The sequence below is a fragment of the Lathyrus oleraceus genome, chromosome 3, assembly GCF_024323335.1.
Source record: "Lathyrus oleraceus cultivar Zhongwan6 chromosome 3, CAAS_Psat_ZW6_1.0, whole genome shotgun sequence".
NCBI lineage: Eukaryota > Viridiplantae > Streptophyta > Magnoliopsida > Fabales > Fabaceae > Lathyrus > Lathyrus oleraceus.
The window spans coordinates 349,743,774-349,757,781 of record NC_066581.1 but is presented as its reverse complement, the minus strand read 5'-3'; the positions used below and the strand labels follow the sequence as shown (position 1 = coordinate 349,757,781).

The 14,008-nt window shown below is 34.6% G+C and overlaps 1 protein-coding gene across 4 annotated transcripts; it reads right to left on the bottom strand.

Annotated features, from left to right (window-relative positions):
• Window positions 1-8,893: 8,893 nt before the first annotated feature.
• On the bottom strand, window positions 8,894-11,019 carry LOC127127616 (protein FAR-RED ELONGATED HYPOCOTYL 1). 4 transcript variants are annotated; one of them, XM_051056865.1, is made up of 5 exons: window positions 10,823-11,009; window positions 10,641-10,704; window positions 9,881-10,215; window positions 9,284-9,526; window positions 8,894-9,155 (listed from the first exon to the last, which is right to left on the bottom strand). In XM_051056865.1, the coding sequence occupies exons 1-5, from the start codon at window positions 10,839-10,841 to the stop codon at window positions 9,082-9,084; spliced, it is 735 nt and encodes a 244-aa protein (XP_050912822.1). In that variant the 5' UTR covers window positions 10,842-11,009; the 3' UTR covers window positions 8,894-9,081. The 4 variants fall into 4 exon arrangements, with proteins under 4 accessions (XP_050912822.1, XP_050912821.1, XP_050912824.1 ...); XM_051056864.1 differs by having other exon boundaries at window positions 8,894-9,526; window positions 10,823-11,019; XM_051056867.1 differs by having other exon boundaries at window positions 8,894-9,526; window positions 10,783-11,017.
• Window positions 11,020-14,008: the final 2,989 nt, after the last annotated feature.

Genomic DNA, 14,008 nt, shown 5'->3' with positions numbered 1-14,008 from the left:
AATGTGTGAAGTTTGAGAACGGGTTACGTCCCGAGATCAAGCAGGCTATTGGATATCAGTGGATTAGAGTGTTTTCTGATTTGGTTGACTGTTGCAGAATTTTTGAACAGGATACCAAGGCCAGAACGGAGAGCTATCAGCAGAGGGTTGATAGGAAAGGCAAGAATCAGAATGATCGTGGGAAACCGTATGCAGCTGGCAAAGGTTTCCAGAGACAGAGTGGGATGAAGAGGCCTAGTGGGGGAGACTCTAGTGCCCCTACTAAGTGTTACAGATGTGGTCAGGCTGGACATCGTGTCCATGAGTGTACCAGTGCTGAGAGGAAGTGTTTCAAAGTGTGGAAAAGGTGGTCATTTGGCTGCGGAGTGCCGGTCGAAGACTCTGACTTGTTTCAACTGTGGAGAGGTGGGTCATATCAGTCCACAGTGTCCTAAGCCGAAGAAAGAGAATCAGTCGAGAGGCAAGGTCTTTGCTTTATCGGGTTCTGAGACTTTTGCAGATGATCGTTTGATCCGAGGTACGTGTTATATTAATGGCTTTCCTCTTGTAGCTATTATTGACATCGGTGCTACTCATTCCTTTATATCTTTGGATTGTGCTGTGAAACTTAAGTTAGAGATATCTGAGATGCATGGTAGTATGGTGATTGATACTCCTGCAAAGGGTTCAGTGACTACTACTTCAGTTTGTTTGAATTGTCCTTTGAGTATTTTTGGTAGAGACTTTGGGATGGACCTTGTGTGTCTTCCACTAGTGCAGATTGACGTTATCTTGGGTATGAACTGGTTGGTGTCTAACCGGGTTTCTATCAACTGTTTTGATAAGACTGTGATCTTTCCTGAGATTGAGGAAGGAGAGAGTTTGATTCTATCAGCAAGGCAGGTGAATGAGGCAGTAGCAGATGGGGCAGAGTTGTTTATGCTGTTAGCGACTTTAGAGGCTAAAGATAAACTGGTGATTCGCGATCTAGCCGTGGTGTGTGATTTTCCTGATGTGTTTCCTGAAGAAGTGAATGAATTACCGCCAGAGCGTGAAGTTGAGTTCTCGATTGATTTGGTACCTGGTACTAGACCGATATCGATGGCTCCGTACCGTATGTCTGCTGTTGAGTTAGCTGAATTGAAGAGTCAGCTGGAAGATCTGTTGGATAAGAAATTTATTCGTCCAAGTGTGTCACCGTGGGGTGCACCAGTGTTATTGGTTAAGAAGAAAGAAGGTACTATGAGGTTGTGTGTGGACTACAGGCAACTGAATAAAGTGACGATCAAGAATCGGTATCCTTTGCCGAGGATTGATGATTTGATGGATCAGTTGGTTGGTGCGAGTGTGTTCAGCAAGATAGATTTGAGATCGGGATATCATCAGATACGTGTGAAAACTGAGGATATTCAGAAGACTGCTTTCAGAACAAGGTATGGACATTATGAGTATTCTGTAATGCCTTTTGGTGTGACTAATGCGCCTGGGGTATTTATGGAGTATATGAATAGGATTTTCCATCCGTACCTAGACAAGTTTGTTGTGGTGTTTATTGACGACATTTTGGTGTATTCGGAATCTGAAGAAGAGCATGCTGAGCATTTGAGAGTGGTTTTAGGAGTTCTACGAGAAAAGAAGTTATTTGCTAAACTGTCGAAGTGTGAATTTTGGTTAGAAGAGGTTAGTTTTCTTGGTCATGTGATTTCAAGAGGTGGTATTGCTGTTGATCCTTCTAAGATAGAAGCGGTATCTAAGTGGGAAGCTCCGAAGTCAATTTCTGAGATAAGGAGTTTCCTTGGTTTGGCTGGTTATTATAGGAAATTCATTGAGGGATTTTCTAAGTTGGCGTTACCGTTGACGATGTTGACTAGAAAGGGGCAGGCGTTTGTTTGGGACTCAAAATGTGAAGAAGGTTTCCAAGAGTTAAAGAGAAGGTTAACTACTGCTCCTATTCTGATATTACCGAGTTCGTCGGAATCATTTGAGGTTTACTGTGATGCTTCATTGTTGGGTTTGGGTGGTGTGTTAATGCAGAATAAGCAGGTTATAGCTTATGCTTCGAGACAACTGAAGGTTCATGAGAGGAACTATCCGACGCACGATTTAGAGTTGGCAGCTGTGGTGTTTGTTCTGAAGTTATGGAGGCATTACTTGTATGGGTCAAGATTTGAAGTTTTCAGTGACCATAAAAGTTTAAAGTATTTGTTTGATCAGAAAAAGCTGAATATGAGACAGAGGAGATGGTTAGAATTTCTGAAGGATTATGACTTTGGTTTGAATTACCATCCGGGTAAAGCAAATGTAGTGGCTGATGCATTGAGTCGGAAATCATTGCATATGTCTATGTTAATGGTTAAGGAATTGGATTTAATTGAGCAGTTTAGAGACTTGAGTTTGGTGTGTGAGAGTACTCACAATAGTGTTAAATTGGGAATGTTGAAGTTAACGAGCGGTATTCTGGATGAGATTAGAGAGGGTCAGAAATCCGATGTGCTTTTGGTTGATAAGTTGACTCTAGTGAATCAAGGTCAAGGTGGTGAATTCAGAGTTGATGAGAATGGTGTTTTGAGATTTGGTAATCGGGTGTGTATTCCGGATGTTACCGAACTTAAGAAGAGTATTCTCGAGGAAGGACATCGTAGTGGCCTGAGTATTCATCCTGGAGCTACGAAGATGTATCATGATTTGAAAAAGTTATTTTGGTGGCCGGGAATGAAAAGAGAAATTGCGAGTTTTGTTTATTCTTGTTTGACTTGTCAGAAGTCAAAGATTGAGCATCAGAAGCCGTCTGGGCTAATGCAACCGTTGGCTATCCCAGAGTGGAAGTGGGATAGTATCAGTATGGATTTTGTTTCTGGTTTACCGAGGACAATTAAGAATTTTGAAGCTATTTGGGTGATTGTTGACAGATTGACAAAATCGGCTCATTTCATTCCGATCAGAATGGATTATCCGTTAGAGAGATTAGCTGAGTTGTATATTGAGAAGATTGTAAGTTTGCATGGTATTCCGTCGAGTATTATTTCGGACAGAGATCCTAGATTTACATCGAAGTTCTGGGAAGGTTTGCAGAGGGCTTTGGGAACTAAGCTGAGATTGAGTTCTGCATATCATCCGCAGACTGATGGTCAGACTGAGAGGACGATTCAGTCACTAGAGGACCTTTTGAGGGCTTGTGTTTTGGAAAAGGGAGGTGCTTGGGATTGTTATTTACCTTTGATTGAGTTTACCTACAACAATAGTTTTCATTCGAGCATTGGTATGGCACCGTTTGAAGCTTTGTATGGTAGGAGATGTCGGACACCTTTATGTTGGTATGAGTCCGGTGAGAGTGCTGTGGTTGGACCGGAGATTGTTCAACAAACTACGGAAAAGATTAAGATGATTCAGGAGAAGATGAGGATTGCTCAGAGTCGTCAGAAGAGTTATCACGACAAGAGAAGGAAGTCACTTGAGTTTCAAGAGGGAGACCATGTGTTTCTTCGTGTTACTCCGATAACTGGGGTTGGTCGAGCTTTGAAGTCGAAGAAGTTGACACCTCGATTTATTGGTCCTTATCAGATTTTGGAAAGGATAGGGGAGGTAGCCTATCGTATCGCTTTACCGCCGTCACTTGCGAATTTGCATGAGGTTTTTCATGTGTCTCAGTTGAGGAGGTACATTCATGATCCGTCGCATGTGGTCCAAATAGATGATGTACAGGTGAGAGATAACCTGACTATTGAAACATCACCTATGAGGATCGAGGATCGAGAGTTGAAGCAGTTGCGGGGTAAAGAGATTGCTTTGGTAAAGGTAGCTTGGGGAGGACCAGCAGGTGGCAATGTGACTTGGGAACTTGAGAGTCAGATGAAGGAGTCCTATCCAGAGTTATTCGCTTGAGGTATGTTTTCGAGGACGAAAACTCTTTTAGTGGGGGAGAGTTGTAACACCCCGATTAAAATAAGATAATTATTTAATTTAAGTTAATATTATATTTATTAATTTAATTAAATAATTGGAATTATTGGATTATTATTATTATTATTGGAATAATAATTATTGGAAAATATATAAGTTGGAAATAAGAAAAAGAGTTCCATTTGGTAAAGAAAGGGTTTTTTTACGTGAAAAGCAGAGAAGCGGCTGAAAAGAGGAAAAGGGCAAAGAGGCAGAGCAAGAGGGAGAAGGTTGGAGAAGAGAAAAGCTTGAAGCTTAAAGATTCGCCGGATTAACTCAGGTAAGGGGGGTTTATCGTCGTTTAATGGGTATTATGGGTTAACATGTAATGGGTAGTGATAAGCCATTGATTTGGCCCTAATTGGGATGTTGAATGCTGAAAAATTGTGTTGGATAGGTTGTGTTAAAACTGAAATTGAATCTGTAATTGGATGGGTAGTGATTTTCCGAAAGTGTAGCTTTTTACGGAATTGGAATCGGAGGTCCGGAAGTCCCCCAACGGCGGAAAATGCGGAGAATTCTGCATTCTGCTTCGTGTTAGCGCAGGAACAGCTTTCTGTCTTGCGTTAACCGGTTAACCCAGGGTGTTAACCGGTTAACACTGTTATGAACTGTGAAAATATTGCTGTTTTGCTTGCGTTAACCGGTTAACCCAGGGTGTTAACCGGTTAACACTTTTGTGTTTTCTGAGAAATTGCTGTTCTGTCTGCGTTAACCGGTTAACCCAGAGCGTTAACCGGTTAACACTGTTAAGTTTTGCCAGGAAGCGTGTTTGGTATGCGTTAACCGGTTAACCCAGGGCGTTAACCGATTAACACTGTTGAAAAGTGGGAAAATTGGTATTTAAATGTTGTGTACATATTGGATGGTTGGCCTATATCGGTATATGATATAGTAGGGATTATTTCCCGTTGTTTTGAGTAGTATAGGTATTAGTAGGGTGTGCTAATACTGTGATTGATTAATTGGCATGACATGATATGATTATGTGATAAATATGCTGATGATGTGTGAAAATATGCATAATGTTGTGAATGTATATATTATGTATGTAATTATGGATGGACTGTTTTATGGCTTAGAGTGTGAGCATGTGTCCATTGTGGATTGTTGTTGATGTTGCATGCTAGGTGATTTGGCATAGCAGAATGTGGCCTTTATGGTGGTAGCTAATTCCCATGGTGAGGAATTAGTGATGTTAGTCATTTTGGACTGTTGTTGATGTTTGCATGCTAGGTGATTTAGCGTGCATAGCATGGCCCTTGGGGTGGTAGCTAATTCCCATGGTGAGGAATTAGTGATGTGAGTCACTAGGTCTCAAATGAGTGGGACTAGTGAGCTTGGTAGCCGTACCTGGATTTGGTCGGTGAAGTTGAACTATATGTTCACGAATAGTCGGTACCGCATGCATGGAGTCTCATTGCATAATATATGTATGGTGTATAATATGAATGGATGTATTCCAATATTATACGTGTGTTTGTGTTGGTATTGAGTATGAGTTGCATTGGTATTGAGTATGATATTTGAGTTGATGTGCCGTTACTGAATGTGTGATGTGATTAGGGTGATTAATGGGTTAAATTACTTAACATGACATGATATTTTATAATGCTTATTATATCGATTGAGGAACTCACCCTTACAACTATTTTTCAGGTAACGAGCAGTGATTGAGTAGAAGCTAGTGCTTGGAGTCTAGTGTAGTCTCCTTAGTGGGTCATGCTCTGATAGATGTAACATCGGGACGGGATGTTTTACCTTGTTGAATAATTTTACATGTAATGTGTTACATGTTTTGAATGATCGATTTGATCTCTATCCGCTGCGTATTGTGCAATACTTTATGTTTTGAGTTAATAAATGAGCATGACAGTTATTATGGTGAATGGTGTGAAGTGATTGTGTGACACCCTTAATTGCATATTTACTCTGATATATATATATATATATATATATATATATATATATATATATATATATATATATATATATATATATATATATATATATTATATATATATATATATATATATATTGTTATTTTAATTTAAATATTTGGGGTATTTTAGAAGGGTGTTACACAGGCCGCTGGTGTCGGTTTGTATGTTGTTTAAGTTTTTTTTGGTTATCCTGCAAGTTTTCTCGGATAACGTGTTTTGGGAATTTTTGGTTGGGTTCGGTTCATGGATCTGTTTGTTAATGGGTTATCTTTTGAGCTTTGTTATTGGTATGTTGAGTTTTAGAAATTATAACTATGTATGTCTTATGTCATTGTATGATGACAATTTTTAGACCTTTAGAGTTGAATACATAAATAAGGTTTAGGGTTTTGGGGAAACCTTCAAAGTTATCTTAGGGGATTGGAAAATACTTCTAAACACCTTGAATTTATGTGATTACTATATTGAGAGTTAGAGAGAGTGAGAAACACTTGGGTAAAAAATGAGGTTTTTTCTTGGGAACTTGGAAGACTATTTTCTTATAACTCGTTTGTAATCTCTTGTAATAATTTATGGAGTACAGTAAATTGGAGAGTTTTTCTTTCTTCAGTACGTAGATCATTTGATCGAATTGGATAAACAAACCTTTTGTGTCTTCTTTTATCTTCTTCTGCCAAGTTAATTCACTATTTTGTTGCATTGAATGTTATTATTACTAAAGACCATTTATTTTGCTTGTCATTATACTTTGTCCCACACATCAAATTTGTTGGTGTGATTGAACTCTTAACACTTTTTTAAAAATGGTTTTAATTATTCTATCAATTTCACAACAAGAACATTTTCTTTAAATTTCTTCATGTGCTTGTCACTCTTACTTTCTTACTTTAAGCATCATTGTAAGGAATTTTATCAAACTCTTTGAAGGTGATATCATTCAAAATATAAGTTTTAACTTTGTTATGAATCTTAAAATATTTCACTTCTTTTGTGCTTATTTATTATAGTAAAAGGTGACATCATTCAAAAGATAAGTTCTAACATTGTAAGAAATTTTCCTTTTTCAACTTCGGATAAAATAGTTTTGTTCAAAATAATTGCAAAAGATAAAGAGATAAAAGAGAGAATAGTAACTGATTTTATCTTGATTCACCATCCACACTTGAAAGCTACAACTAAGTTACAACTGGTCTCTTCATACTTGATGGATTTTTGTTATAATCACACTTATTACAATCATAAGGTATCTTATTGTCCAATAAACTAGTAAAAAACTCGTGTACGCACGGGTTCTGGTCCAATACACGTAATTTTTTACAAATATAAAAAAGTTGTTATTTTATTGAAGTTATACTAAAAAAATTATATTCGAAAAATTAACATTCTTTGGATAAGACATTCCGTATATAAATATTATTTTTGTTTTTAAATCGTTTATAAAAATATTTGGATCAATAATAAAATATTTCCAATTTATAAAAATATTATTTGGATGAAAAATACATATTTGTTTAATATAATTTATAAAAATATTTGTATAAACAATACATTTTTTTCATTTATAAAAATATTTGTATTAACAGTAGATTTTTTTCCGTTTATAAAAATATTCATATCAACTATACACTTTTTTCGTTTATAAAAGTATTTGTATCAACAATACATTTTTTTCATTTATAAAAATATTTCTATCAACAATACACTTTTTTTCGTTTATAAAAGTATTTGTATCAACAATACATTTTTTTCATTTATAAAAATATTTGTATCAACAATATATATTTTTTCGTTTATAAAAATATTTGGATTAACAATAAATTTTTTTTTATATAAAAATAACAAAAATAACATTGTTTATGAAAACATTTAGATCATAAAAATGATTTTTATAAATCTTATTTAATAATATTATTTTGTATAATTATCAATTACTTTTATATTATATTTTTTCTATCTTTTGGAATACTTATTATTTTATATTAAACTTTAATTCCTTAATTTATATCCATTATATTTTAGGATTATTCATAAGTATTTTTATCTTTTTTAATTATACATTAATTAGTATCAAAATTTATTCTTTTTATAAATATCCATTTAAATAGATTTATTTTCTTAATTTTATTAAAAATTTGATAATTGTTAATTTTACTATCTTTGACTAAAATTTTATATAATATTAGCATAAAACAACCATATAACTCTTCTAATAATACCATTCATGAAGATCCTAGAAAGAATGATGTGTGAAATATATATATATATATATATATATATATATATATATATATATATATATATATATATATATATATATATATATATATATATATATATATATATATATATATAGAGAGAGAGAGAGAGAAATTAATTATTATACACTGTCAGTGTAAAAAGTTTTACACCGTCGATTCATCACCATCACCCGTTTGTATTACTTTATAGATTTTTAAAATAAAAGTCAAACATCTTTTAATATCCAACGTCTATAATTAAGTGATGGTGTAAAACCCTTTTACACTGACAGTGTATTTCAATTAATCTCATATATATATATATATATATATATATATATATATTTATTGTATACAGATTTGATAATTATGAAAATCACAATTTGACATGATATCAAGAGTATTGATCCAATGATAGGTTTTTTTTTTCATTGCACCTCTTTGATTCTCCCTTATCTCTTTATCTCTTGGGATATGCCAACCATCCCTCAATTTTGAGATCCAATGACTTTTTTTCATTGCACCTCTTTAATTCTACCTTATCTCTTCATCCTTTGAAATATGTCAGCCGTATTTTATTTCTTTTGTTTCTTTCTCTCTTTTTTTTCTTTCCTTCCCCTCTTGTCTTCTCTGTGTTTTGGAATAAGTAATAAATGATCATTAATAATATCTCTACTTATCCCATTTGACCAAAACAGAAAGCCCTCTACTTCTCCACTTCTCCACAATAATTGCAACAAATAAAAACAATAAAACATGTTGACACAACACAGTTACCAACCAAAACCAGAAAAATAATCAGCAAAGTTATAACCACTCTTATTAATTTTCATACAAGTAATATATACAACATCCATCATCAGAATCAGTGTTTTCAAATAGTGGCTATAACAGAGTCTGAACAAACCGCTATTTTCTGTGATCCCCGACTAACAACACTGGTCAGAACTAAATATAGATCTACTACTCCTTTGAAACTTTTACTAGATCATAAGTGCGGAAAAGTACTCCTCAAATTCCTGATCAATTGTCGGTTCCCTTGCGCTTGATTCAGCTTCTGCATTTAAAACATTATCATGCGTGATCCTAAGAGTTACTGACCAAAATAAACTAATTTCACAAGTTGTGGCATGATCCTATCTTTATCGCATATTTGCAGTGTAACGGGTACGGAATAATGCATACCTTGGTTTAGTAACAATACTTTGGATGAAAGAACATACTTGTCAGGATTCACGCCATTAGAAAAAAGAAAATCTTCAAATTCCTTTTCTACAGATTGATCACCGTTGCTGTCTTTAACGTTGTCTGAATATCCCGGAAGATGCTCCTCCGAATTCTCCATTGGTTGTGTATCAGGATCATCGTTGGACGGATTGTATTTGCTGTCGATAAACGTTTCGTCTTCACTATAGCTCAGCCTATTAACTGTTGGTACATCAAAGATAAAATAAAGTCAAACTGTTTCCATATTAAGACATTGTTTGGATAAATAATTCTAAAGAGCTTGCGATCGACTAATCTAAAGGGACTAATATCCTTCCATCCACTCCCATTTAATGTCAGAGCATATCTCTGTATGGACTGACCCAACACAAGAATTATTAGCACCTAGCGGGATTTGAACCTGTGACCTTAAGAGGAGCACACTCTCAAGACTCAGGTCTTTACCAACAGGTCAACCCGTGTGAATTTCTCACCACAAGTTCTTATGTCGGCAAATGATCTCAAATCAGTCAACCTAAACAAATCCTTAAACAACAAAAGAAGTGGAAGTCATACCACATAGGTACGTATTCGCACAATCTGCTTCGAGTTTGGCTTCTTCATTTCCAGACATGGAAGTATCAGTGTCTTCCATAACACTATTGCTATCTTTGACAGATTCGGGTTCAAATCTATCATCGACATACGCAGCATCGATTCTACTATTAACCGTGTCGTTGTTCGCACTCTCTAAAATCGGACTATCATCAATCATTGATTCATCTTCAGAAGAAACACTCTCAACCCAACATTTATGTTTTGGTCTTAGCAAATCCAACTGAAAACCCTGCAATTTTCTTTTCTTGCTCCATTCAATAATGTTAATGTCATGCATTTCATCCACCTGGAATCTGGAAAAAATTTAGAAAATTGTCAGTTGAAAAGAAAAAAAAAGAAAAAAATATCATGACAATAATATATCTCAAACTTAGTACCGACACCTCTAAATAAACATCAGTGTCCGAAACCGACACCGATACTTGTAATTATGTGTGTCAACAGTGTGGATGTTTTCAAACTAGAAAAGTTCGATTTTAAACTGAAAAATATATCTATAACAGAACTAATTCTCTTTGTAATATAGTCAGTACTATAACAAATGAAAAACTAAATCAGTAATCATTTAAACTAAAAATAACAAAACAGGTCATAAAAAACAAAGACTTTCATTAAATCTCATACTTTAAGGTGAATTATCAATATTCTACTACTAGCACAACATAATCATAAAAAACAATCAATGATTAAACACAACAAAAACAAGAAAAATGAAAACCTGTTAACTTGAGAAAGGGTCTCTTTTCTTGGCTCAATCTCCATGAGTAACACCAAGAACTTTTCTGAAACCAAAAAACAAAACAAGGTTATTGGTGTTGAAAGAAAGACCCTTTTGAAAAGTGGAAAGGAAAGTTTAAAACTTTAAGGATGCCATGCTGAGAATATCCTAGAAATTATGACCCACAGTTTCCTCTGTCATGTTGTGGTTTATTTTTCCAATTGTGTTCCATGGCGCGTGAGTTGCACGTTTTTGAGGTTTGAGCTTTGTAGTTTGGAGTTTGGAGCAAATTCACGTGGCCAAGTATGGTTGAGGATAGGGTTCATAGACATACCCACTTGTTAGTTGTAAACATGTGCAATGTAGTCATAAGAGTTGTTTATTAGAGGTGGATTTGATTAAAAAATTACACCCCATGACTTTAATAATTATAGGTCCCTTTAAAAAGAACATAAGTATTTGAACTCCTCATTTCCAATTATGATGTGCTTAAAAGAGCATATAGACTAGATATTTTAAGGGGTGGATTTTAACATAGACAAGGACTAAACTTGTCCATCATACATAAGGAAGTAATAAGTCATTGATATAGTAACAAAAATATGGATAGTCAAAATTAAAGACAACTTGAATAGTCCATATACTTTCCAATATTTATTATTTAAATATTCACTTTGCTAAAGATATATAATTATAATGATGGAATATAATATTAACCTTTCTATTTTTAAATTTATAAAAGTGATTTTATTTATTTATTTTGATATTACTTTATACAAAAACATAAAAAATACTTGTTTTACTCAACATAACATTATAATAGTGAAATTTAAGATTGACTCTTGGATCCTTTTTTAGATATTGGAGTATCATAATTAGCAAGCATAAAATGCACTTAGAATAGTTAGATAAGATGATATTTATGTTAGTTAGAAGGTGTTAAAGAGAGTTAGTTAGAATAACTAACAAACTCTTGCATGGTGTAACTAACTATCAAAAATTTGTAGGGGCACTGTATATATAGCAAGTATCTTCTCTTGTGTCAAGTAATGGACTATTTTCAATAAACACAAAAGGATCTTGTGCTAACTCTTTCATTGAGTCAAACCTTATTTATTATGGGATCATTCGTTTAATAAGGTACAACTTTCGCTCTTACTTCTTCCTCTTCTCGCGTTTATTTTATGCATATCATAAGCGTCATTCTTCGATCGTTCCATCTACAAAATCGTGTTTAAAACCAAGCTTAAGAGAAGCTCAAATGGTTGTTCCAGAAAGCATGTTGCAAGTCAAACAACATATGATTAAATCTTCACAGGCAGTTGCAACAACAATGATGAATTCAAGCTCGGGGAACACGTGTGCACTGAAACTTTCGATCAAACTCTAAGAGAAGAACTTCCTCATGTGGAATCACCATGTTGAAGGTGTGATTTGGTCATATAAGCTTTATAATTTAGTGGTGAATCCACATATTCTTCCCATGTTCAAAACCAATAATGATAGATTGGCCAATATTATTTGTGAAGAGTATGAATCTTAGATTGTCCAAGATCAAGCTCTATTCACTTGGTTGATATCCACAATCTCTAAATATGTGTTACCTAGAGTCCTTTCATGTAAGCATGTGTACGAGGTAGGGGATAAAATGCATAAGCATTTTTGTTCTCAAATGAATTCAAGAGTTCATCAACTAAGATTTGAATTAAAGATGATGGCAGACTATCATTGCATGAATTTAGTCGAAGAATCAGATCAAAACAAGTGAGAGATGAACTAATATGAAGAAGAAAGATCAAAGAATGAGTAAAAATTAGCTAAGTGTGAAGAAATTGTACTTAATAAAAATTTAGGTGAAAAAGGAAGCTCCGAGTAGTGATTAGTGAGTTATTTCACGAGGGACCGGTTATAGCGGCTTTGTTAATTCGTCGTGAGGTTATATTGATAAGATTATTCATATAAGGCATAAAACATCAACAATAGAGAAATAAGGGATTTAAAACACAATCAAACCACTTTCATAATTTTGTTTAAACACTTATTTACTTTTCGCATTGCAAACTCGAACCCCCCCCCCCCCCCCCCGTTTTATTATGTTCTATAAATTGCACATATTTTGTCTTGTTAAAAAATAGTCCTTATGGATTCTATATTTTTATTATTGCGACACTATCGGTACACTTGCTGAGAAGTCATCAAGTTTTTGTCGCCGCTGCTGGGGACTGTTGATATCTCAACAAGGCAACGCTTGTGCAAAGTTTTATTTTTAGTCTTTTTTATTTTCGTTTTATTTTCTTAATAATGATAGTGTTACTGAGGTATTTCCTGTTTGTGTATGCGCAACTCAGGATCGGTGTTGACACCGTTTGATCAATAAATTGAAATAACTGCATGTGCTATAGGAGAGCAGTCAGGGAAGAAAATATAGCTCAAGAGATCTTAATTGAAGATCAAACCCTGATTTCTTTTGACACTGAAGAGGAAATGATCATGGCAGTTGTACCACCCCAAACTATGAGGGATTAATGTAAATAACCGATTAATGATAGGTTTCGAGAGGGTTTGTATCGGCAGACCCTGCTAACTTTGATATTAAGAATTATGTGCTTTCAGGTTTAAGAGATAATTCGTTCGATGAGAACATGATTAGAGACCAGTGGAAGCATCTTGCACGTTTCTACGAAACAACTTCGATGTGAAAACCAACCGATGTCACTGAAGACCATGTTAAATTAAGGTTGTTTGGGTTCTCACTAATTGAAAGGGCTAAGGATTGGCTATTTTTCCTTCCAAGTGGAACAATTCAAACTTGGAAAGAATTGGAGGACAAATTCCTAGAAAGATTCTTCACCACTACTCAGTTTACCCAGCATATAGTAGAGATTGTAAATTTCGAGCATCAGGAAACTGAGTTATTTTATGACTCATGGGAAAGATCCAAACTTTTGTTACACAGATGCCCGAATCACAATATGGATAATATGGAGCAAATGTAAGTTCCATCAAATGTCTCAAGAGTCAGACACGCATTTTGTTGGACACTTCCGCGGAAGGCACTATTCGATCAATGACCGAACCATAAATGAAAGACCTTATTGAGAATATATGCTTGAATGAGTATCGTTCTAAAAGCGAAAGGTCGGTAAAAATTGAAACTATGGGCACACCCAAAGGCATGTTAGTTGTTGATACCCATACTTCACTTTTACCTCAAATTGAATTGTTAAATAAAAAGAAAGCTGAAAGCAGCTTAGGTAAAGCTAACGTGAGCCAGGTACAAACACTTAGGTGTGATTTTTATGGAGGAGAACATGAAAATCAAAGGTGCTATTTGGAAGGGTCAAGTGAAAAAGTCCAATTTGCTAATT